A 25,673-nucleotide genomic window follows, 5' to 3' on the forward strand; every position below is an offset into this window, starting at 1 on the left:
AAATGACTTTATTACACTTTCTGAGACTACCAAATAAATTATTTAGTTGTTAGAGGCTTTTAGGAATCTATGTACCTACAAGAAAAAAACATATGATGGAAATTCTGGTTTCTCCTAGAATCTTGCTTCTGGATTTTACTGCTCATCCTAATGATAAGATTCTTTTCTGCAGTTTTGGGACAACTCACCAATCTTCCTGGAGCCCTAACTCTCCCTCAAACTGGGTTGATTTAATGACAGGATCCCTGTTCTTTTCTTCCAGTATTTCATTGTCTAAGTGACATTTACTTATTAAACCATATTAATTAAAATTAATAGTGTTTTGACAATCTGGAAATACTCTAAGAAAAAAGGACATATGGGAGATAATAGAGTTTGTCACTTAAAGACAAAATCTATCATTCTTAAATCATGATGTTGAGCACTTCAACGTGTGTGTGTGTGTGTGTGTGTGTGTGTGTGTGTGTGTGTGTGTATGCTATATCAGACTTGAACACAGGTTTTACTTGATTGGCATTCTACCACTTGAGCCGCTCCTTAAGTCTGGTCTTTTTCTTGGTTAATTAGCAGTAAGAGTCTCATGGACTTTTTCTGTCCAGGCTGGCTTTGAACTATGATTCTCAGATCTCAGCCTTCTAATAAGTAGCTAGGACTACAGGTATGAGCCATCACCAGTTGGTTGTGTATTTGAGTTTTTTTTTTAAAATTTCAACTTACAGAGCTCTAACACATCATCTGTAGTAGGTCTTTAGGGTCACAGGGAATTTAGGAGTTCTTTTGATCCTTTCTGATTGACACTTCAGAGGAAACAGGTTTACCTCAAGCATCATGAAACTTAAGAGGAATGCCTGATTGTTTTGGTTGAGAAGGGAAGGCTGATTATCTTATCTTGGGTTCCTAATGAAAACTTCAGGCCCTCTGGACAATTAGTACTTTAATTTCTTCATGAAAAATAACAGACAAGGTTGTTGTCTTTTGTGACTTTTGTAGAAACATACTTATACTGAAAATCATTACACTGACTTCTTTCTATGCTTCAGTATAACTGATTCTTGTATCTTAATGCAAAGTGCACAAATCTTATTAAGGGGAAGGCATACAAGATCAATAACTAGGTCTAAAAGGGAAGCTGTGTTTATAAATGCTTAGAATAATTTTGCTCTGAGCATCAAGACTCAAACATTTGAACACTTGTGTTTGAGCTTTGATTACAGGTGTGTAACATTCTTGGCCACAAAACACTTCCAGTGACTGGAGAGTGAACACACATTACCATGATTCTTGCATGATGGCCATAGCATGTCCAATAGTAAATAAGTACCACAGATTTCCATTTTCCTGGCACAGCAATAATACTCTAAATAATAAACAGCTAACATTTCTGAGCAGTTTAGTGTGTGAGGCACTTTAACAAATGTTTTTACAATGCTATCTAATTTCACCTTTGGGGATACACATCATTATTTTCATAATATAGAGGAAGATACTGAGTTTCAGAAATTCTATAACTTGTTCACGGCCATACAGCAAGAGAGTGTGAGGCTGTGCTCAGAGGCCTGGGGAGGGGGGGGGAGCAAGGGGTGTTTCCTGCATTCCTAAGAGAAGATGGCCTTGTGTCTGTAGTTGCTAGGATTTTCAGCATAGCCTATCCAAAACTCCTGTGGTATAGGGCTTGCTATGACCTCAGTAAGAAGTTATTCCAGCTGGGCAGCTCATCCTTGTAATCCCTAACTACTCAGGAGGCTGAGATCTGAGGATCATGGTTTGAAGCCAGCTGGGGCAGTAAAGTCCATGAGACTCTTATGTCCAATTAACCACCAAAAAGCCAGAAGTGGCACTCTGGCTCAAAGTGGGGTAGAGTGCTTGCTTTGAGCAAAAAGAGCTCAGAGACAGTACTTAGGCCCAGAGTTCAAGCCCCATGATCGACAAGTTGCTCTGTGCTACCAGGTGAAATTAACTTTCTTCCATTCCCACATGAACAACCCAGAGCAATCCATGCTGCACATATCTTTTCCCCTCATAAGGAATCTTGCATTTCTTAAAATAGTTTCTGCTCTTGTTAGGGGAGGTGGGTCAAATCATTCTTGGGAAGATTATCAGGACATGTGTACTTCATCACTCTAGTGAGTGTCAACCTGAAGCATGTCCTGTGCACTGTGGGAAAATGGTACAGTCTTTGTCAGAACAATGCTTTCATTTTTCTTTTATTGGTGGTGGTGAGGACTGAATCCAGGGTATTATACATACTTGGTAAGCACTCTACCCTAGTCTTAGAACTAGACTTTTTAGGTGAAGTGTAACACATTTATAAATACACCCAAACTCATTCACACACACACACCCAAACTCATTCACACACACACCCAAACTCATTCACACACACACACACACACACACACACACACACACACACACACACACACACACACACACACACACACACACACACACACACACACACACACACACACACACACACACACACACGAAAAAAAGATGGGAGCTCATGGCTTGTGCCTGGAATTCTAACTGCAATCTGAGGATTGCTGTTCAAAGCCAGACTAGACAGGAAAAGTCTGTGAGACTCTTATCTCCAATTAACCACTCAAGCCAGAAGTGGAAGAATAGCTCAAGTAGTAGAGCACCAACCTTGAGCAAAAAAAAAAACTAAGCAAGAGTACAAGACTCTGAGTTCAAGCCCCGCTACTGCCATAAGGGAAGAGACACTCTTGCAAAGAAATCCATTGTAGGACTCACCCAGCATCACCATGAATCACATGAAGCAACTTCCACATGCAGATAAATTGAGACGATGGTACACAAAGCTGCAGTCATTTAGGACCCAGTAGACTGTGCTTTGCTCATTCAACCGTATGAATTTGTGCCTGCCTGTGATGTGCCAGGGACTGGGCAGGACAGAGAAAGAAGAGGAGTTCCTGCCCAGGGAGAGCGAGGGTCATAAATCACCTCAGACAGCTCCTGTAAGCACAGCACAGGTGCACAGGGTATTGTGGAAGCACGCAGGAGGAGCACTTGGATTAAATAATGCCACCACGTCCAAAGGGCTGGGTTGATGAACAGCAGTTTCATGCCAGTAATATTTAGCTAGCTGTGTTCCTTTACCTTGCTCTTCTTGGTTCTCTTCATTTTCTAATTCTTTTGTTGCAAAGATATCTTTAATGGAAATTAGGTCATTTTTTAGGAATTCCAGCTTCTCTCCATCCAGTGATGCTAAAAATGACTGAACCTGAAATAAAAGATCTAGGTCAGCAAAACTGCCGTCTTTTCTTCTCATTAATAATGTTTACATACAGCAGCCTCCAGTTTTCCCCAGCATCCAGACCCTGATGATACTGTGGTATGGGAGGTACTATTGTGCTTAATGCTGACTTTACTATAAATTTCAGCTTTGGGCAGATTATAAAAGCAACCTTGGCCTTTTGTTTTGTTTTGTTTTGTTTTGTTTTTTTATTTAGAGAATACTTTATTAGTTTCTGTAATCAAACCCACGTAGATAAGACCTTACATATTTAATACTTTGTTTTGTTTTTGAGACAGGTTCTTTCCACATAGCTCAGACTGTCCTGGAACTCCCTAAGTAGTCTAGGCCAACCTATGCTCCAGAATATTAAGATTACAGGTGAGTGCCACCACACCAGGCCAATTTTCCCAGTCCTAAAGCAAAATCCATACTTTATTGTGATCCTTTGTGTATAGTAGGAGTAGAAAGTGTGTATAGTAGATGCTAAATAAAGGGTGAAGGCAGCTCTTCAATCATGTTTAAAAACTCATCTGGGCCAGGCATCGGTGGCTCATGCCTATAATCTTAGTTACTCAGGATGCTGAGATCTGAGGATCTCAGTTCAAAGTCAGCCTGGGCAGGAAAATCTACAAGACCCTTATAGACATGGAAATGTTATTTAGCATTTCTATGCCTCAGTTTCCTTTCCTGAAATAGTGCATTTATTGTATAAGGTTGTTCTGAGGACTGAATTTAATAATTTATTTAAGCCAGGTCTTAGTGGCCCATGCTTGTAATCCTAGCTAATTAGAATGCTAAGATCTGAGATCATAGTTCAAAGCCAGCCCAGGTATGAAAGTCTGTGAGACTCCTATCGCCAGTTAACCATCAAAAAACTGGAACTGGAGCTGTGATTCAAGTGGTAAAGTACCAACCAGCCTTGAGCAAAAAGACAGAAAAAAGACCAGGCCCCGAGTTCAAGCCCTAATACCAGCATACACACAAAAAAATTTACTTAAAGAAAATTTACTTAAAATATTCATAAGGATGTTCAATTAATTATATGCGTGTATATATGTTTACATGGGTAGTAAATACCTAAGTATTATATAGAGTCACATGTATACTTGCTAGATGTGAGTTATTATTCTGTGTTTGCCATCAGTCCCTAAGACCTCCCTAGGATGAGAGGCCTATGCTAATCAGTCACAGCATAATAGTTCTGAGTGAAGGGCACCATGGAGGTCCCAAGAAAGGAGCAGTTGCTCCATCCCTGGGGAACTGCAAGAGGGTACACGGGGAGGGGCTTTACAGAGGAGGTGATGTCCCTTCTGCTCATGGTTTTCAGAACCTCTTTTGAAATTGCCCTCTGTCAACACTTCAAAATCAAGGGCAGATGGGCTGTCATCCTCTGAAGAGAAATCTGAATTTCCACAATGGTCAAAGGGCATGACTATCATAGCAAAAATAAAATATGTCTGTAAATGGGTAGGACTATATTTTGTCATTCTGCAAACTCCCTAAGTAGCCTAGGCCAGCCTAGGTTCTATGGAGGGAGCGCTAGCCAGAAGCTCCAGTCCTCTGCAATCTGCTCCCATATTTATGCTCATAGTAGATTAGCTCACCAGGGTAACACTGACAGGGAGACAGAGTGTCCAGGACACCAGGCTCTGTTCCCCTGAAAGGTAATGCACATTACTCATGCAATGCACCTGCCTGAGGCTCTGGGCGGAAGCTCAGCAGGAAGATATCAACACACAGCCCATTAGTGACAGAGTTCAGCAGACAGAAGCGAGTGAGTATTGCTTGATGGCTCACAACTACTTCTTCCCTGACCTATGGAATATACAATACAGAGCATACAGAGCACACAATGCAGCTCCATGTGTCTCCCTCCAAATTCATCCCCTGAGGGAATGGAGATGTACACTGAATCTGTACATCTGTGTAGGATATCCATATATCCATGTGTATATATATATATATCCATATTTATGTATATGTATACACTCATGTATGTATATGGATCCACATATATGGATATATATGTACACACATGTATATACACACAGACACTGACACAGAAACACATACACATATATAATTTTAGATCAGTACTGGGGGTTAACCTCAGGGCTTTGCACTCTTACTTATCTTTTTCATTGAAGGCTGGCACTCAAACCACTCAAACCATACTTCCACTTCTGGCTTTTTACTTAAGTCATATAAAAGTCTCTCAGATTTATCTGTCTGGGCTAGCTTCAAACCATGATACTCAGATCTCAGCTTCCTGAGTAGCTAAGATTGCAAGCATGGGCCACTGTTGCCTAGCTCAAAGGTTAACTTTAACTAGTTATCTAGTTATCTAGTGGGATGTTTTGATAGGTGTTTGCATTGTGGGATGATTCAATCATATTAATATACATACCCATTACCTCATGTATTTATCATTTGTATATGTAAACTCTAACCTTGTAGTGATTTGAAATACACAAACATGGCTCCCAACTACAGAAGATCTCTACAACAATCATCCTGCATTTTTATTTGCTGCACTTGGCAGCCCTAGTTTGGTTCTCCATTTGTATTCTTGTCAGAGGCCTGAGTACTTAGGATAGATCTAGCTGAGCTACAGATGGATGGAGTCTGGCTCTGGAGTGCAGAGCTGGAAAGCTGCCTGCTGGCCAGGCACCCCTACCCTGCACTGTCACGGGAGGGGAAAAGTAACTTCTGGTTTTTATTCATATATTTTTAGGGCTTTTGTTGCAGTATCTAGTAACTGTCACTATCAGGGTTTTTTTTTTTTTTTTTTTTGTTAACTGTTCTGTATTCCTTTCTGTGAATACCTTAAAAAAAAAAAGCTCAAAGTGGGGAAAGAAATCAGAGCTTGTGGAAGCATTGTGCAGAGGAACTGTACTTCTATTTTAGTATGTATCTGCAATGTCCCCCAAAGGCTCACGTGTTAAAGGCTTAGTCCCCAACTTGGGGATATGGGGAGCTGTGGAACCATTAGGATATGAGGCCTAGCAGGAGGTCTTCAGATGAAGGTGCTGAAGGGGACTGTGGGACCCTGGCCTCTTCCTCTTTCCCATTTTCATTTCCTAGATATGGGCGAGTGGTTTTGTTCTATGTGTACTCCTGCCATGAGGTGCTGCCTTGTGATCGGCCTTAAAGCAACAGGGTCAATGGATCCTGGACTGGAACCTGTGAAACCACAAACTACAATAACCTTTTCTAACTTGATTTTCATTGGTATTTGTTACACTACTGGAAAGCTAACTAACACACTTTCCAAGGACTAGATCTCTCTCCAGCATTGTACATCCTAGGTGACTCTTTTCAGGGGCTTGGAGCTGTCTCATAGCTGAGATCTTTCTTATTTGGTGGTACTGGCATTTGAACTTGGGATCTTGTACTTTGCTAAATAAGAGTTCTACCACTTGAGCCACTCATGCATCTCTTTTTACTTTAGGTTGCTTTTCTGATAGGGTCTCATGCTTTTGTCTGTGGCTGACTTTAAACCATGATCCTACCTACCTTACTTATTACATAGCTGAGGTTATGAACCCACCATACCTGGTTTTGTTTGCTGACATGGGGCCTACTTAACTTTTTGTTTGAACTGCCCTGGAAACTTGATCCTCCTAATTTTTGCCTCTCAGTGGCTGGGATTATGGACATAAGTCTAGCCAGTTTAGGGGAGACTTTTTTGATGATACCAATCAGAATGGAATCTCTTTCTATTATCAGGAATCTTGTAGTTTTACATATGTTCTCTGTAGTATTTTAATAGTAACAAAAATATCCAACGCATAAATACACCTAAAATGTATTCATAATATATTTTATGTATATTAGCTAATACTTATTGAGTGCTTAATATGTAGTATGTATGCTACTACTAGTTTCCTTTGAAGTCATTTGAATTCTTACAATAATCCTATGAGAAAGGCTTTAGTTTTATTCCTATATCCTAGATAAGAAGATTGAGGCCAAAGGGGGCCAAAATTAAACTGCTACAGAATAATATAAAATAACACCAAGTCTGATTCCATCCCCAGATTTGCAATGAAAAAATTGTGTTTCTGTGGAAAAAATGCATTTTTAGGATGCCCTTTACTGGATTATGGATTTCTAAATCTATGGGCGCACAGATTAGAAAGTATACACACAGCTGTGTAAACTGTAGATAGCTAATGGCAATGCAAATTCAGTCTCTTCCACAGGCACTAGAATAAATTCTGGGAGGGCTGTGGAGAAACCATGTCTGGGTCCAGCTATACACTCACCTCAGCCTTCCCTTAATTCATAGAAACTTAAGTTTCTTAGGCATTTCCTTTGAACTGGTGATAACTTCAGTCTGTTTTTCTCATTTAATTAATGAAATAAATTAATTAAGACATGTTCATTTTACGTCGTTTTGGGGAGAATGATGTGCTTGAAGTTTTGACCACAAGGTAATCACTGAAGGTCATGGCTAACAATAAAGGGCAGATACATAACCTGGCACCAGTGATCCATGCCTGTGATCTTAGCTACTCAGGAGGCTGAAATCTGGGGACTGTAGTTCAAAGCCAGCCTGGGCAATAAAAAGTCAATGAGACTTTTTTTGGTGCCAGTTCTGGGCCTTGAACTCTGGGCCTAGGCTCTGTCTCTGACTTCCTTTTGCTTAAGCCTAGCACTCTACCACTTTCACCACAGTGGCACTTCTGGCTTTTTCTGTGATTAACTGGAGATAAGAGTCTCATGTACTTTCCTGCCTGGGCTTGAAATCTCAGTCTCCTATGAGTAGCTAGGATTACAGGAGTGAGCCACTGGTGCCTGGCTCTGTGAAACTCTTATTTCCAATTAACCACCAAAAGCTGGAAGTAGAGCTGTTGTTCATGTGGTAGACTGCTGGTCGAGCAAAAAAGCGCAGGACTGTTATCCACACACAAAAAGGACCTACACAGATAGTAATGTGTTGCTCAATATTCTGGGGCTTGGAAGGGGTCTCTGTTCTGTCTGGCACCTAGCTGTGTGTTATGATCAGAGGTGACCTTTCCTGCCTAAGTAGGCATCAAAAATGGCTCAATCTTCCCAAAATCTAAATGTAAGAAGATAAAGCTCAGGCAGAATCAAAAGTTAGTTTTGCGTTCTGTGGCTCACTTCTAAGTTCACCTTCCTAGCTCTCCCTAGAGAGTGTCACCAGGATGGTCACGGCCCCTCTGGCAGCATGTGCAGAGGGTTCCCTCTATTGGAAAATCAGCCCAGAGTGGAGTCAGGATGACAATTATACACAGGTAAATGAGCTGAGGTTTCCAGTACTTATAGTGGTGACTAGAAAAGTGCCATATAAATGCTTGTTAAATACACACACACACACACACACACACACACACACACACACACACACACACACACACACACACACACACACACACACACACACACACACACACACACACACACACACACACACACACACACACACACACACACACACACACACACACACCCTCTGTAGATCCTTTAAGGAAAATGTCATATAAATCATCTGGCTTCTGCTATTCATTCTTTACTCTTTACTCTCTGGGGTTGCTTAATCACCAAGGAAGTGGTTTTTAGAGGTAGAGTTTTTGGAGGCCAATGGGTCTTGAGCAGGGAGCCTTCATCACTGAGATCAGTGCCCTTGCAAAAGAAACACACAAAAGCTGGGTGCCTGTAATCCTAGCTATGCAAGAGGTAGATATCTGAAGATCTTGGTTTGAAGCTAGCCTAGGCAGGAAAGTCTGTGAGACTCTTCAATGAGCCACCAAAACACCAGAAGTGGAGATATGGCTCAGGTAGTAGAGAGCTAGCATTGAATAAAAGAACTCAGGGACAGTGCCCTTACCCTGAGTTCAAGCCCTAGGAACCAGCACCAAAAACAAACAAACAAACAAACAAACAAATGGAACAAGAAACCCACAGAGCTGGCCCCTTCCACCATCTGAGTTCACAGCTAGAAGGTGCTGTCAATGGCAGTGAATGAGCAGGGCTACCAAACAAGGCTGGGCTTTCCTTCCCAAATAAAACTAATTTTCAGTAGGGCAATGCTGCTTTTTACTACCCAGGTATTTCAACAAGATGCTGAATATAAAGCAATATATAATAGCAATATAATCCATATAACAAAATATACTAAAGCTCCATGGTCTAAAAGAAGCATCAGCTGCTCTGTTTCTAGCAGGCAGCAATGAAGCTGTGGGACAGAACACATCACCAAGGGGGGGGTGTGTGCAGAGAGTCAGCAGTGTGACACCCCCATTTTAGAACAGCCTATTACACCATGTGGAAGTAGAGAGTGGCCACTCTTACTGTGCTGACTCCTGGCCTTGGGCTGGGGTAATAGCTTTGCATGGCTCAAGGGAACTATGGATAGCTGGAGGCTGTACATACAGCATTCGACCATTTGACCATATGAGACTCTAGGAATAAACTCTATTGTTGGTTTTCCTCTCCTGTGTAAGGAAACACACCATTAAACATGTCATTGAAGTAACTAGAGCATACGTACCTTGCTTTCGCTTTCATTGGACAGAATTTCCAGGGCTTCCAGGTGTGACAAACCTTGATATTCATCAAACAGCATCCCATAGTGGGCGGTCCTCTCCACGCTGAGCTGCTGTGCCAGTCTCTGCTTTTCCTTCTCCTTGGCCTCCCTTAACATCTGCAGAAACATGCAACATTTATACACCAGATGTATGCTTAAAAGCCCCTTTCCATGCTGGGCTCTGGTGACTCATGCCTGTAATTCTACCTACTCAGGAGGCTGAGATCTGGGGATTGTGTTTCAAAGCCAGCCCAGGCAGGAAAGTTCCTGAGATGCTTATCTCTAATAAAACTACCAAAAAGTTCAGAAGTAGAGCTATGGCTCAAGTGGTAGAGTGGTAGCCTTGATCAAAAGAAGCTGAGAGGCAGTGCTCAGGCGCTGAATTCAAGCCTAAGGACTGGCGTACGTGCACACACAGCTTCCTATGTAAGACTTGGGGACAATGGAAATAACTGACTTCGTGTCTGGAAAGGGTTAGATTTTGGTTACTTTGGGATTTCTGGAATTGTTTTTCTTTTAGGTCTCAGACTGGGACTTGAACTTGGTGCCTAATGCTTTTGCTCATTGCTGGTGCTCTATCAACTGAACCGGGCCTCTAACCCCCAACCCCAAATTTCTGCAACGTTTTGATGGATGCTATTGATAATTTTTACATGATATTCCATTTTCAATTTTGTATGTTCATGTTTTTATGTTCGTGACCATCACATGCTCATGGCCATTACATGTTCCTGGTGCTTTTGTAGGGCAAATAGAGCAAAACTTTTATACCCAGTAATACTCTACCCTTGTGCTATACCCCTCCCATTATTTAAATAAAAAGGCAACAAAAGGAATGCAAGTCAATCAGTCACTCTCAATTTTCTGTACTTGCTTTTTTGGCTTGTAAGCATCCTTTATGTGATTTCTCATTAAGTTTACTAGAGCATAAAGTTTATAGGGTCCTTTAATATCTGTGGTGAGACTTTAAATACCCTGGGCAATACCACAAGGTCATGGGGAGGATCATCCAAGAACAGAGGCTGGTTTTTTTCGTGTGCCAATAAAACAATCAGCCTTATTCTTCTCTGGGGTTCTTGAGATCGCTAGCCAAGAACCCACTGGGCTATGGAAAGAATTGTCTCTCTTGTCTATGTTTAAGACTAAATTAGTGCAGACTCTCAATTTCAAGGTTTTCTCAAAACAACTAAATAAAACTGTCACCGGGACGACTGAACATATGTAATGAAACTCAACTACTGCGCTAATCTCAAGGCGTGGTGATGGGGAAATAATGGAGGCTGCTGCCTTTCCCCACACCTGCTTCCCTCTCTGAATGTGTACTTTTGGACAGAGAGAAGAAGAGATGGAATGAAAAGTGTAATTAGGCTTCACTTGAAAGTGGAACATGGAATCAGAGCTACCTGGAGGGTAATCTCCTTGCCAAAGGATGCTGGCTCCATTGCCCTCTGGAGATAAAATGGAGATGGGCTGAAGTAGCAGGGAGGGATTCTGGAGTGGGAGAATTCCTGACAGGAAGATGCTATGGAGATTTCAATCAGTTATTTGAAAACCATCCTGTACGTGTGTTTCTCAAAAAAAAAATTCCCTGTGCTGTTAGGATAGAAAACAAGACACTTGGGTAGTACATGTATGAACAGATCTGATTTTATGGTCATAGATTCCTGCAATGGATTTGAGTGAGCACTAAAGGCACTGGTGTCAAAGCCATGGCCATCAGCCTGTAGTGTTACTGGGGGGGAGGGGGACCTTCAGAAGGTAGGACTTAGAGGGAGGAGATATTGAGATCCTGGCCGCTTCCTCTCTCTCTCTCTCTCTGTTTCTTGGCTGCTATGAGGTGAGCAGGGTTGTTACACCACCATGATGTTGTGATAGGGTCCCAAAGCAATGGTATCAGATGACCATGAACTGAAACCATGAGCCAAAATAAACAATCCCACCTTGTAAGTTGTTTACACCAGGTGTTTTGTCACAGACACAGAAGGCTGATGAAATTCCCATCTGATCTCAGTTGATGCCATCTCCATCCTTCTCGCTGCTCTGAAGAGACCTTGGAGCCATCCTGATGCTCCTTCATGTCACAGCCCATAATCATTTCATCAGCAAGCAAGCCTGGATCTATTTTCAAACTGTGTTGCAACCAGGTACTTGCAGGGCCTCCACAAGGTTCTGTTCTGAGCCACCCTTATCTCTTGCTTAGTTCACAGCAACAGCTTCTGGGAGGACAAACTGATTCATACTCTAATATGGCCTCCCTGGCCTTCCTTCTTCCAGTCTATTTTCATAATGGTAACTACGGTGATCTTTCTGCTCCACAAGTTGGTTCCTATCACTCCTCCTCTTCCAAATGCTGTTCCACTAACAGTAAAACTCAAGGGTCTTATAAATATTCCCCATGATCTGCCATTGCCTGGGTTCCATTAAAGTTATCCTCATCTTCAATAATTCACATCCTAGCTCACTCATCTCTCACCATGTGGCATCTTTGCTGATCCATGTTCATACCAGACTCTCCTGCCTCTGCCCGGAATGTGCTTTACACAGGTGTCTGCATAGTCAACACTATCACTTCCTTCAAGTATTTGCTCAAATGTCATCATTTCCATGAACTCCCTCCCAAGCTACTTACTACTCTCCCTTCCACACTGCAGATCCCTTAGTTTCTGCCTCATGTTCTTTCTCCCCACAGCACTCATCTTCTAGATAATGTTGATTGATCGTCCATCTTTCCTCTCTAGAACAAAACCTCTTCAAGGACAGAAATTCTTATCCATTATGGCTTCTGAAAGACAGTGTCTGACACAAGGCAGATATTCAAATGTATTTGCTGAATGAATGAATGAATGAAAAGCACTATTTGGAAAGAGGTCAAGTCAATAGAGTTATGGTGGGCCAGAGTTGGTGAGCCCTATGAGTTACGATGCTCAGGTGTGCACAAATGGAAAGATCCTAAAGACATTATTAAATGAATAAAACAAAGTATAAGACAGTATGATTAGTATGTTATCATTTAATTGAAAAAGTATGTGTGTGCATGTATATACCTATCTATATGTATTGCAGCATATGTAATTATGAATCAGATATACAGTATCTCTGTTGTATCTCTCTATTACATGATCTATCCACACAGACAGGTATATCTATATGTTCTATATGTTTATACACAGCTGTGTCCATTTGTACCTATAACTAGATGATAACTAACAGCATGCATAAGAAACTGTTAAGTCACTGTCTCCCATGGGACATTAAGTGACTGAGATAAATGGGGTATCAGCACCTTAGGTTTTGCTCTCATCTATTTTTTTTGCCATTTGACTTTTCATTTAAAAAAAAAAAAAGAATTTGTTTTGCTCTCAGTTTCAGAGTCTTCAGTGCATGCTCACAGGGCCTGAGGCAAAGCCTCAATGCATGGAGGAGAAGGCTGTTCACCTCCTGGCAGACAGGAAGTAGAGAGAAAGGAGCTAGGGACAAACACAGACCTAAAGCTCACTTCCTAAGGTTTCCACCACCGCCCCAAGTACTAAACATTCTACCTATGAGCTTGCAGACAGTTCATATTCAAATTGTAACATTCTACTCATGGCCCCCAAAGGCTCATGGGAAGCTAATAATCCAACATGGTCCATCTCCAAGAGTCCCCAAAGTCTGATTGCTCCAACATTACTCAAAGGTGCAAGTACAAAGTCTTCTCTGAGAAATCCCATTTGAATGTGAGTATATGCTTTAATGATCTACTCAAAAAGGTAAATAAAAGTTTATTTACTTTGTTAACTGAAAAGAAAAAGTTGTAAAAGCAAACCTGGGACAAGGAAGCGGTTCTCGCCATAAGCGTCTTGGTCCGCTTAAAGCCAGGGTCACTTTCTGCAAGGACGTTCATGGTTTTCTTGCCTATGAACTCCAGAGCATCAAGACCTCCAGTGAGGACGCTCTTGCCCTGCCAATGAGATCAGATTATTTTTCACAATTTGCTATTCTGCAGCACTCAGCAAATCCTAGGTAACTGGCATTATCTTCAAATATTAAAATCAATATAAAGCCACCACTTTTCCCCATTGGGAGATTTATCATCCATTTAACCTATTTTCTTTTCCTTGAAAAATCATGTTATATAATTCGTAGGGCATGAAGTATTATTTTTAAAAATGCTTAGGAAAAAACCCACCAAAACACATTAGAGATTAATTTTACTGGCTCTGAGCATATAAATAGAAATGTATGTATGTAAGACATAAAATGAACTGCTATTTTGTCTTAAAGGAATTTTAACCCAAGTAGCAGAATTATTTGGAGCAGTTTATTAAAATGTCAAACACTCTTGCCATTTTCAGGAGTTCTTTAATCTTGGGCCCTGGAATATAAGAGCCTCAGGCTGTTTCAGATGACTTATGAATACATTCTGAAACAAGTAAAAGCCATATATAATTAACATATTAATGATAAGACAGCTTGATTTTCATGAACTTCCAGTTGGGGAAACTATTAATCAGTTATCACCTGAAAATACCTTTGTCAGCCATTATTTTCCTTTTAACAAAATTAAAACAATCAGTATTTACATAAATTACTCATATGAATAAAACCACATTTTTAAAAACTTTTTCACTATCTTTAATCCTATCTACTCAGGGAGGCTGAAATCTGAGGAGAGAGGTGCAGAGTAAGCCTGGGAAGGAAAGTCTATGAGACTCTTATCTCCAATTAGCTGGAAGTGGAGCAATGGCTCAAGTAGAATGCTAGCCTTGAGCAAAAGAAGGTCAAGAACAGTGTGTACAGACCCTGAGTTCAAGCCCCAGGACTGGCGTGTGCACTCACGCGCACACGCGCACACACACACACACACACACACAAACTTCTTCAGTACACATACCAACTGTACAACTGTCATCATATCCATACTTTCCCCATTTCATGTGAAAAAATTAATTTATTTTTATATCTCTATATATTTTCCTAATCTTCGTAATGATCAAATAGTAACTTTTCTGAATTAATTAATTTTTATTAGCCATCTTCATTTTCATTTTGATATTCATCTGGAAGCCAACCAATAATCAAGCCAACAAATAAGTTTTTTTGTTTGTTTGTTTTTGTTTTTGTGTCCAGTCTTGGGCCTGAACTCTGGGCCTGGGTGCTGTCCCTCAGCTCTTCAGCTCAAGGCTAGCGCTTTACCACTTGAGTCACAGTGCCACTTCTGGCTTTTTTTTTCTGCTTATGTGGTGCTGATGAATTGAACCCAGGGCCTCATGCATGCAAGGCAAGCGCTCTACCACTAAGCCACCTTCCTAGCCCACATGAATAAGTTTTTAAAAGCACATATTTTGGGGGATGATAGTGTGTCAGTAATTCACACTTTGTTTGCGTATACATTGGAGCTTACAATCAAGGCTTTGTGCTCTTCTATGGCTTTTTCTACTCAAGCCTGGCACACTACCACTTGAGCTGTAGCCGCTTCTGGCTTATTGATTAACTGGAGTTAAGAGTCTTACGGACCTTCCTGCCTGGCCTAGCTCTGAACTTTTTTGCACAGATCTCAGCCTCCTGAGTAGCTGAGCCTGGTGGTATATGTCTCTATTTCTAGCACTCCAGAGGCTGAGACAGGAGGATTCCAGGTTTGATGCTACCCTGGGCTATGTAGTGAGTATGAGACCAGCTTGGGTTCTATATTGCAAGCCTTTCAAAAAATATAAAAAAAATAGAAAGAAAAAATAGAAAAGAAAAAAAAAAGAGCAGTAAGAAAGATTATCCAGGAAAGCAAGCTGTGCCAAAGATTTCCTTCCCCAACCACAGGCAGTCTTCAGAGAAACTTGGTTGGAAATGCATCTTCTGATGGCTGCTTGCTTTTAATCATAAGCTGTATTTCATTTTACCCTTGTTATGCTGGATCCATGGGTTCCCCTGTACTGTAGCTGAAAGCACAGCAAAGTCATAGGGCAGAGCCATGAGCAAAGCTGCCTTTTCTCTGATGTAGCTGGGTCACTGGTAGACGGAAACTTCACACAAACAAAAACAGTGGAAGTCGCCAGGACTCACCGTGTTCTGAACTACGTTGGTGAGGGTTGAGAACATGCCCCGAGACCCTGAACCTGATGAAGGGGAGGTGGGGGCGCTCCCTGTTGGCTCCTGCTCGGGGATCTCATCTGTAGCTGTGGAGAGAAAACAATCCTGTTAGAGGTCATGTTGCTGACCTGGACTTTGGAACATTCTAACTGTGCACACAATGCAATAAAGCCCATTCAGCCCACACTCAGCCATCACTCACATTCAGTGTTAGGTTGTACTCCTTCAGAAGATCCAGAATTGCCGCTGTGAATCCGTAGGGTGGCTCCTGCTTTCTCCTTGACTGCTGTCAATCCATGACCTGTAGAGAAATAAAATATACAGTGGAGGATAGCATTTCATGCCTGTAATCCGAGCACTTGAGAGGTTTAAGTAGGAGGACTGAGAATTCCAGACCAGAAATTTGTCATCTCAAAGGGTCTTGAGCTGATATCCCCAAATCAGAAAGGTCAGTGGGAAAAACCAGGAAGGTTACCCAAAAGCTGACAAGGGATGTTACACAATAACATTCCAATTCAGGCTGAAGGTTGTACCTCCATCCAAACGGGTATGATTCCTGAGAACCTGGCACGATGGGGAATTCTATTAGTGAATACAGAAATAACTTTGCCACCTGCACTGAACAAAACCCAATGCTTGACTTCATAGAGAAATGGATTTGCTGAATGCCAGTGGGTTCCACCTGTAATCCTAGATGCTAAGGGAGCTAAGATACAGAGGATTGTAATTCAAACCCAGTCTGGGCAATCAGCATAAAGTAGGACTGGAGGCATGGCTCAGGTGGTAGAGCTCTAACCTAGCATACACAGAGAGAAAGAGAGCACTGTAGTATAGGCCAGGAATTTAAACCCTGGTACCTGCAAAAGGGGGAGATGGGCTTGTTCCTATTTTGTTCTGGAGGCATCCTTCCTCCCTGCCTCCCCAGGATGAGCTGAGGCCTTTCTGAGTTCCTGGGCCTTCATGGCTGCTTGACTGCTAAACAGCCTGGGCTGCCTCCCTCACAGCTCAACCACCCTTATGGTCTCAAGGGAGAAAAAAAGAGGAAAGATTTCTCTAGGGACCTCAGATTTTTAAAACACAAAGCTGAAGTTAATTCGAAGGATGGGATCGGGCACAGTAGGGTTTTAGAGTAAAGAGAACCATCTGGAATTAGAAACTGCTGTTTGAATTACCAGTTGATCTGGCACCCATCTCCAGAATGAGAAAAACAGGGATGAATTCCAAGTTCAAAGAATAGTATTTTGTTAGAGAAAACCACACAAGCAAGGCAGTGATGTTCACCAATTACATCCAGTGGAAAACACCTGTCACCGTACATGACCAAGAAAACCTTGAAAACTAACAAATATCATTTACAGCTTTAATCACAAATAGAAGTATATCTCTCCTCCTATGCAGATACTGTTCAAGCTCATTATGGAGTGACTTCAAAAAAGTAAACTTCTAAAACGAAGTTTTGATTTGAACCACTAAACCCAAAACTTCAATTAAGGGTCTCTAGCTTCCATGAAAACTTAACTGAGGTTTCAGGAACACATTTGCGTCATAGAATGTAATCATCTAATTCACTTAAGATATGTGGTCTCTTCATATTTGTTTAAACATATGTATTTTCCAAAAGAAGACTACATCTGAATCTCAACCTACAATCCTCTTCTAGATTCCCAAGAGCCAGAATCAAGGCATAAATGAGTTTTAGGAGGATAGGAGATAGCAGATGCTCAATCTTCTTCTGAAAGCCACAGAAGAGAGGTAACGACAGGTCCTTACCGATACCATTTTAGGGCTTAATTAACCTCATGTTCGTTACTGCCTCCCACCTTCTCCAGTCTTGTCTGGTTCTTTCTGCAGGAAAGAACAGCTGCTTGCCATCTCAGAGTATAGATGATCATGGGTATGTGCACACAATCTGCCTCTCAAAACATCATTTCATTTCTGGAAGGAAAAAGTCTTTGCAGATGCCTATGTGTAGAATGGATCTGTTTAACAGACATGATGATAGTTCCAACTTTATTTTCTGACTAATAATTCTTTTCCTAATATTTTAGCTAGTCAAAGGACTTCTTAGTCAGGCACCAGTGGCTCATGCTGTAATCCTAGCTACTCAGGAAGCTGAGATCTGAGGATCATGGTTCAAAGCCAGCCTGGGCAGGAAAGTCCATGAGACTCATCTCCAATTAACCACTATAAAGTGAAGCTTTGGCTCAAGTGGAAGATCACAGTGTTGGGAAAAAAAGCTCAGGATCAGCACCAAAAACCCTGAGTTGATGATTCAGTGCTAGCATGCACTTTACCACACTTTTTAATGTATTCTACTAGAAATATAAAGTTAAGCTTTCGTTTATGTATAAGCTGTAAGTTTTCATAGCTAAGGTTTACTCACTGCCACACCCTACTTTGAAGAGTAACTCTAAAGCTTTACTTAGTCTGACATCTAGTGCTCAAAGAAGGAAATAATACATACAGTCACTGTCACCTTTGATCTGGGTGGGTCCCTTTCCCCAGATAATGTGTTCCAACAATTAGAGAAAAAGATGTTTTGCATCTTTTCATGTGCTCAAAAATAAGTAAAAACAATCTGTGCCTTGGTTGCTCACGCTTGTAATCCTAGTGGCTGAGATTTGATGATCATGGTTTGAAGCCAGCCCAAGCAAGAGAGTCCATCAGACTCTTATCTCCAATTAGCTGCCATAAAAAAGCTGGAAGTGGGGGCTGGGAAGGTGGCTCAGTGGTAGAGCGCTTGCCTTGCATGCCTGAGGCCCTGGGTTCGATTCCTCAGCACCATATAAGAAAAAAGAAAAAAGCCGGAAGTGACGCTGTGGCTCAAGTGGTAGAGTGCTAGCCTTGAGCTGAAGAGCTGAGGGATAGCGCCCAGGCCCAGAGTTCAGACCCTACGACTGGACCAAAATATATACAATGGAATTCTATGCCTCCATCAGAAAGAATGACATTGCCCCATTTGTTAGGAAATGGAAAGACTTGGAAAAAATTATATTAAGTGAAGTAAGCCAGGCCCAAAGAAACATAGGTCCCATGGTTTCCCTTATTTGCAATATCTAGTATATATATATATATGAGTCAAGCAGAAAAGGTCAGATAAGGTGATGTTAGGAAAATGAACCCTAAGATATGTATTTAAATGTTTTTTTTCTTTCATGCATTTGTTTCTAAAGCATTTATAAGATTATTTCTTTGTTGCTTTGTATGTCCTTCCCCCACAGTATAACCCCTGCTTTCACTGTATTTGATGTCGGTATAATTTGTGGAGGGGAAGGGGAAAAACAAGTCATTTAAATAAGGATACAGGTGGACCCGTTGCAACAATGAGAAGTACAAGTTGTCATGTCGAAAATGAACTTTACAACTTTGGTGGGGGGGGGGGAGGATTGGGTGGGGGGGGCAGGGGGGGGAGGCTGGGAAGGGATAGGAAGGGTAAACAAAGGAGGAGGCTATAATGCTTGATAAGAAATGTACTCATTTTCTATCTTGCCCATGTAATTGTAACCCCTCTGTACAGTATTTTCACAATAAAAATATATATATATATTTAAAAAAAGCTGGAAGTGGAGCTGTGACTCAAGTGGTAGAGCTCTATCCTTGAGCAAAAAACCCTCATATACAGCGTCCAGGCCCTGAGGTCAAGCCCCAGAACTGGCAAGACAATAATAGTAGTAGTGATGATGATGATGATGATGATATGAACACATAACATTTGCAAATCCAAAAATTACAGAAACAAACACAGCAGACAGTAGACAGACCTCTTTCTATGTAGATAGCATCTAGTGACATAATTGACAATAGAGTTTATAAGAAAAAAGGAAAAAGTAAGGCTTAAAAAAACACTATTGGCTTCTAAGGCAAGGAAAAAAGGTTCAAATTTGAGGTTAATTAATATTTACACCCATGTACTCAAATATGGTATCACCCAAATGAATTTCACGCACATAAATAATACTTAATGAGAGTGTGGGTATACTTTGATATATCTAATACAGTATGAACTTTCAAAATAGAGTGCTTGGGGCTTTATTTTAAAGGCTTAAAGGGGTTGAAGGCATAAGTGATAGAACACCTACACAGCAAGTACAAAGCCCTAAGTTCAAATCTCAGTACCACAAAAAAGTTGTTGGCTCAAGTGGTAGACTACCAGGTGAGCTAGACATCTAAAAACAAGAGGTTCTGAGATGAAACCTCAGGACTGAAAAAACAAACCAACCTTCAAGTAGCTGAGCATGGTGGCAGACACGTATAATCCTGGCACATAGGAGGCTGAGGCAGGAGACCATAAATTCAAGGCCAGCCTGGACTACATAGTGGCACCTTGTTTTCATAAAGGTGGATGGGGGGAATAAACTTGTAATGCCAACTGCAGGAGGTGCAGATAGGAAAATCATGGTCTAAGCATAATGCCACGCAAAAGCAAGACCCTACTTGTAAAAAAAAACAACACTAAAATAAACAAGGGCTAGAGGTATGGCTAAAGTAGAAGGATGCCTGTCCAGCAAGAGTAAGTCCTGAGTTCAAACTTCAGTGCCATTACCACCAAATGAGGGGGGGGGGATTTGAACTAGACCTGTCTCCCCTCTCAACCCCTCCTCTTCCCCTTTTTCCCCTAAAGTAAGAACTCTATTTCTTGTGATTCATTTCAGGAAGAAACAGTACACACACACTTCCATGTAGTGCTCTGGACCTGGAGTATACACGCATGCTTGACAGCTTGGGTGCTGTGAACTATCTGGGATCACAGTACAAAGTACCCCTGGTGCCAGAAGGGCTGCCTACTGACACCTCTCAATCCAAGACTCCCTGGGCCTGGTGGCTGGCCAAAGGGAGTTAGTCCCCTCAAGGCTGAGCTACAATGATTGGTCAACCAGACATCCTGTGCTAGAAAGGCTCTGTTCTGTGTTAATGAGAGGTCACTCTAAAGGATCATCCCACACTCCAAGCTCCTTATGGGACAGGTAGGACCTCCTTTATAATATATTTTTTTTTTTTAGACAAGGCCTTGTTATGTAGCCCAAGCTGGCTTTGACCTCCCTATCCTCCTGCCTCAGCCTTTGACTCCTCATATCTTGTTGCACTTAACTTATTTTTATAGACCTGCCATCTGCCGGCACTCTATATGACTTTCCTGGCCATGATGAGCACTGTTTATTACTTACTACCCTCCAATAGCATGTAAACCCCACTAGAGAGGGGCCTTTGTCTCAAGTGACTGAACATACAACTCATGTTTGCAAAGGACCAGCAGCAAAACTATGAGGCTGGGACAAGTGTGCTTTAAAACTACAGAAGCTGGATGCTGGTGGCTCACACCTGTAATCCTAGCTACTCAGGAGGTTGAGATCTGAGGATCGCCATTTGAAGCCAGCCAGGGAAGAAACTCTGTGAGACTCTTATTGCCAATAAACTACCCAGAATAAGCCAGAAGTGGCACCATGGCTCAAGTGATAGAGCACTAGCCTTGAGCTGAAGAGCTGAGGGACAGCGCCCAGGCCCAGAGTTCAGGCCCACGACCAGACCCCAAAAAATAAATAAGTAAAATAAAAAGTTGTATTGGGAAAGATGGGGGAGAACAATGTAAGGGTTGACATTGATCAAGATGCATTCTACTTATAATCTGATGTGTTGGATTGAAATCTCTTTGTACAATTGCTCAACATAAAACTTAAAAATTAAAGAAAAAATGTGGAGAGCAGCTGGGCGCCAGTGGCTCACGCCTGTAATCCTACTTACTCAGGAGGTTGAGACCTGAGGATTCTGGTTCAAAGTGAGCCTGAGCAGAAAAGTTCATATGACTCTTATATCCAGTATGCAACTAAAAAGCTGCAATTGGAGCTATGACTCAAGAGGTGTAACACCAGTCTTAAGTGAAAAAGCTAAGGGGCAGTGCCCAGGCCCAGAGTCCAAGCCCTAGTACTTAATACACACACACACACACACACACACACACACACACACACACACACACACACACACACACACACACACGTTGTAGAGGGCAGCTGTTTAGGAAAATATGTAGCTGAGGCTGTCAAGATTAACTAAAACAAACTATGAAGCAGTGAATAAAAGGAGCCAGGCACCTTCCTGTTTTAAAAGTTGTTCCTTTCCATAAAGATGGCTTCTCCTCTGCAGTGATGCTCACGACCCTCAGAGTCAGTTAACAGCAAAGGCTACTGAACTGACGATACTTGGCTGATAGCCCAGAAGAAATTCATTAACCCTAGGCCTATGTATAGATTACAAAGCATTATGGCCAAACTCCAAGTACCAGTCCTATTAGCTTTTGTACTGATGATTCTTGAGAATCATCCCATTGTTAAGCAATGTTGCCTTCCAAAATGAACCCATGAGCTACTGGGAGTGATTTACACAGCAGAGTTTTCGCGGCAGTGCTATTTTGACAAGTTAGCTATTCTTTGTAATAAACACTGTCATCATTTTTGACAGGACCTGGTAGAAAGTTTCATTGAAATGTGCAGAAAGAAAAAAAATGTCTAGCTTAGGAGATGATGGGAAAGGGGAGGAATGGTAATTTTGAAAGAATGTACAATAAGATATATTCCATATCTCCAACCTCAAGTCCTCTTGCATGAGATGTTTAGATTCATAAAAATGTCAAAACAACCATCTCAAATAAACATTTAAGCCTTTGGTTGTATCTAGAAATAAACTGCTCTGTTTTACTTCCAGGGTTTGACTTTGGAACACTTGTATGTGTTTCAGCATGATCAACTTTAATTTTATTATTCGTCTACCACATAGCTTAGCAATAAATGTAAGTGTAAGCGAAGCATGCAAGATGCTTGAGGGGACAGAGCTGGTACACAGCATCATTTTGAAATTGTCATCAAGTTTTTTTTTTAATTTTTTCTGTATTTTTGACATTTCCCACACTGGTTTCTATCTGGAATAATGCAGATTTTTATTGCATTTTATGAACTCATAGAAAGGCCTAGATGGTAGAAGATCAGATCTTAGGATGAGCTAAATACAAGAGTGAAGACCAGTCTGGCAACTGCTGGCTGAGAAATACCATATATGTTCTAGAAAGGTCACTTCTCGTTTTCCCCTTACCTTGAGGTCAACATATTTGGTGAAAAGAGAAAACAGGAGACACAGAAGGACCAATCAACCTTTTGCATTTTTTTTTCTATCTGGCAGAATGGTTACGAGTATCTATTTCTTTTTCTATGTAGCCATAGACTATAGAATCATCATTTCTAGAAGTTGAAGGAGACTTCAAAATTTCTCAGTGCAAACTTTTCCAAAGAAACAATCTGAGTCACTCAGAGGGTTAGTGCATGGTATAGCTAGGTAGTGACCATCTCTGGTTATGACAAATTTGTAGCCCTTACAACCAGGTCCCAGGCTTAGAACTCATGGAACATTGCTCATTCCAAGGCAGGACCACCTTTCAGATGTTCTCATTTTCCAATTACTCTCCTGCCAACTCTAAATAGCTCCAACTATTGAGATTGCTGGTTTTTTTTTTTTTTTAACAATTGTAAGAAGTTTTAGCTCCTATTTTTAGTGCTCCATTGACAGCTTTGTGTTTTGTTAAAAGACGATGTGTTGTGCACTCCTGTCTTGCAACTGGAATTACCCTGGGGGCAACATAAGGTTTCTGAGTGGAAATCAATTGCAATTGAACGTGTGCTTATTTTCTTTCTTTACTTTCCACAGGCAATTTATAAACCCTCAAGAGCTTGTCTACTGTTGTGAGTACTGTTTTCCAATAAGTCTCTTTGCCCTGTGATGAGAAACTGTTAATACTGCAAAGCTCTGGGATCAACGAGCTGTCTGAATGTAATGAAAGTTGTCCCTAGCTTTCCCAAAATCAAGGTAGCAGCTCAACATAGATGACAATCAAGGATGGAACTGGCAACTTTCTAACGTTTCTCTTCACAGATGATTGACCTCATTCCAACCCCTATTTCAGGCAGTGATTCCCTGTTACCTTCTGGGAGTCAGACTCCCAGACATTTTGTCTGTTTCCAGCTTTGGATTCCATGAAGGCTATCTCTTCTTATAATACATGGCTTCATTCCTACATCAGGTCCACAAAGATACGTAGCTAGCTTTAGAGTGCATATTGCTATTATTTTGACTACTGTTATCATGCAAAGTCATAACACATGAAGTCTACTAAATATGCCTTTGCAATTTAAGAATGGCATCCAGCTGTGTTTCTTCTGTACTCTTTGGGGTACTGATGACGCATAGTGGTGAATAAATTCAGGATCTGATTTTCCCAAGTTAAATCACAGGGATTCTTAGTATATTTCAAAGTTCCTATGATCTTCCTCAAGTATTCTTTGCCATTTTAAGTACAATAGTAAATTCAAGTTTTACTCCTTTTTCACAATTCTAGCATGTTGGCAGAGCTATAAAAAAAAAAAAAGATGAAGTTTCTAGAACTGGTGGTAGAGCAGACTAGGATTTCCAAGAGAATAGAGATGTGTGGTAGGCAGTATTGAGGAGATAAGATCTTTGTCTTCAGGTGTATACATCCATCTTATAGGATCCCCTTCCTTTTGGAAGGGTATGTAGTACTAGGTATATAATAGGATTTCACTGCTGTGACAGGGTTACAGGATCTCCCAAAGGCATACATTTCAGATGTAATTGAAGTTCATAATCAATTGAATTTGAGTTACTGTCCCCCCCCCCCAAAAAAAAAGAGCATCAGCCAGGTACCAGTGGCCTGTAATCCTAGCTATTTAGGAGACTGAGATCTGAGGACGGTGGTTTAAAGCTAGCCTGGGCAGGAAAGTTGGTGAGACTCCAATGTCTCCAATAAACTACTCATAAAAAGCCAGAAGTGGTGCTGCGGCTCAAGTGGTAGAGTGCTTGCCTTGAGCAAAAGAAGCTCAGGGACTGAGTTCAAGCCCCAGGACCACTCTCCCCGCCCCCCTACCCCACGAAGAAAAAAAAAAGAGTTCAGCCTCTGTGGTCTTGAACATATCAGGTAAGCTTTGATAAAATAGTAGGCCCTAACCAAAGGAGAAACATGATGTATGAGAAAGATTTTCCTGTTGGCTTTGATGAAGTATCTGAGAACAGTTCTGTAATTGAGAGTGACCACTGATCAATAAGCAAGGAAATGGAGACCTCTGTCCTGTAATGGAAAGGAATTGAGTTCTGTTAACCCCACCCCCAAGGACCTCTGAAAGATGACTCCTTCAAAGCACAGGAGCCAGCTACGCAGAAACACTGGCCTCATCCTCCGGTGGGGGTCAAAGGCAACTTTGAGCCTCAGATGAGTGAGTCAACATGTCACACCCTGTTAGGCTTCAGAACTTTATTCCAATAAAGCCTTTCATTCCAGTGCTTACCTACTGTGGCAGATGCAGATGAGAGCAGAGATTTGCCCCAGGAGCCCCAGCCTGCCCAGCTTCTTCCCGGTGGAGGGGAATCCACAGCCTATAGAGAAAAGACAAATCAAAAAACCACAGATCAGCGGCAGGTCAGCAATTCAGTTTAGCCCTGAGTAGAAAAACACCCATGGGTTTGAAACAAAGAGAAGTAGGTTTTGTTTTGTTTTTAATCATTAACAACCATATCTCACTGGTTTAGATCAATCATAAAAGAATATCTTAACCCACACTAAAATACATACTTTGGAACCAAACGGAATCAAATCAGTGGCGGTGTCTGCTCCTAAGGACTTGGTTTGAAACAAGGTGAGAACTACGTGGAAAGCACAAAGGAGATTCAGAAATGCTAGAATCAGCCCTGACCAGGCAATTCTTACAAAGCTCAACACACATGTGATCTTCAAGGGCA

At 41.4% G+C, this 25,673-nt stretch overlaps 1 protein-coding gene across 1 annotated transcript in view; it reads right to left on the reverse strand.

Annotated features, from left to right (window-relative positions):
* The window catches only part of Fam114a1 (family with sequence similarity 114 member A1), a 65,163-nt gene that overhangs the window by 19,956 nt on the left and 19,534 nt on the right, over positions 1-25,673 (reverse strand). The window contains exons 3-8 of the mRNA XM_070013143.1: positions 25,223-25,310; positions 16,081-16,179; positions 15,852-15,964; positions 13,621-13,755; positions 9,780-9,932; positions 3,124-3,247 (exon numbers count right to left, since the gene is read on the reverse strand). Coding sequence (XP_069869244.1) covers positions 3,124-3,247; positions 9,780-9,932; positions 13,621-13,755; positions 15,852-15,964; positions 16,081-16,179; positions 25,223-25,310 — 712 coding nt within the window. The remainder of the gene's footprint in view (positions 1-3,123; positions 3,248-9,779; positions 9,933-13,620; positions 13,756-15,851; positions 15,965-16,080; positions 16,180-25,222; positions 25,311-25,673) is intronic.

The sequence above is a fragment of the Dipodomys merriami genome, unplaced genomic scaffold (genome assembly GCF_024711535.1).
Source record: "Dipodomys merriami isolate MVZ:Mamm:240054 unplaced genomic scaffold, mDipMer1.0.p SCAF_9, whole genome shotgun sequence".
NCBI lineage: Eukaryota > Metazoa > Chordata > Mammalia > Rodentia > Heteromyidae > Dipodomys > Dipodomys merriami.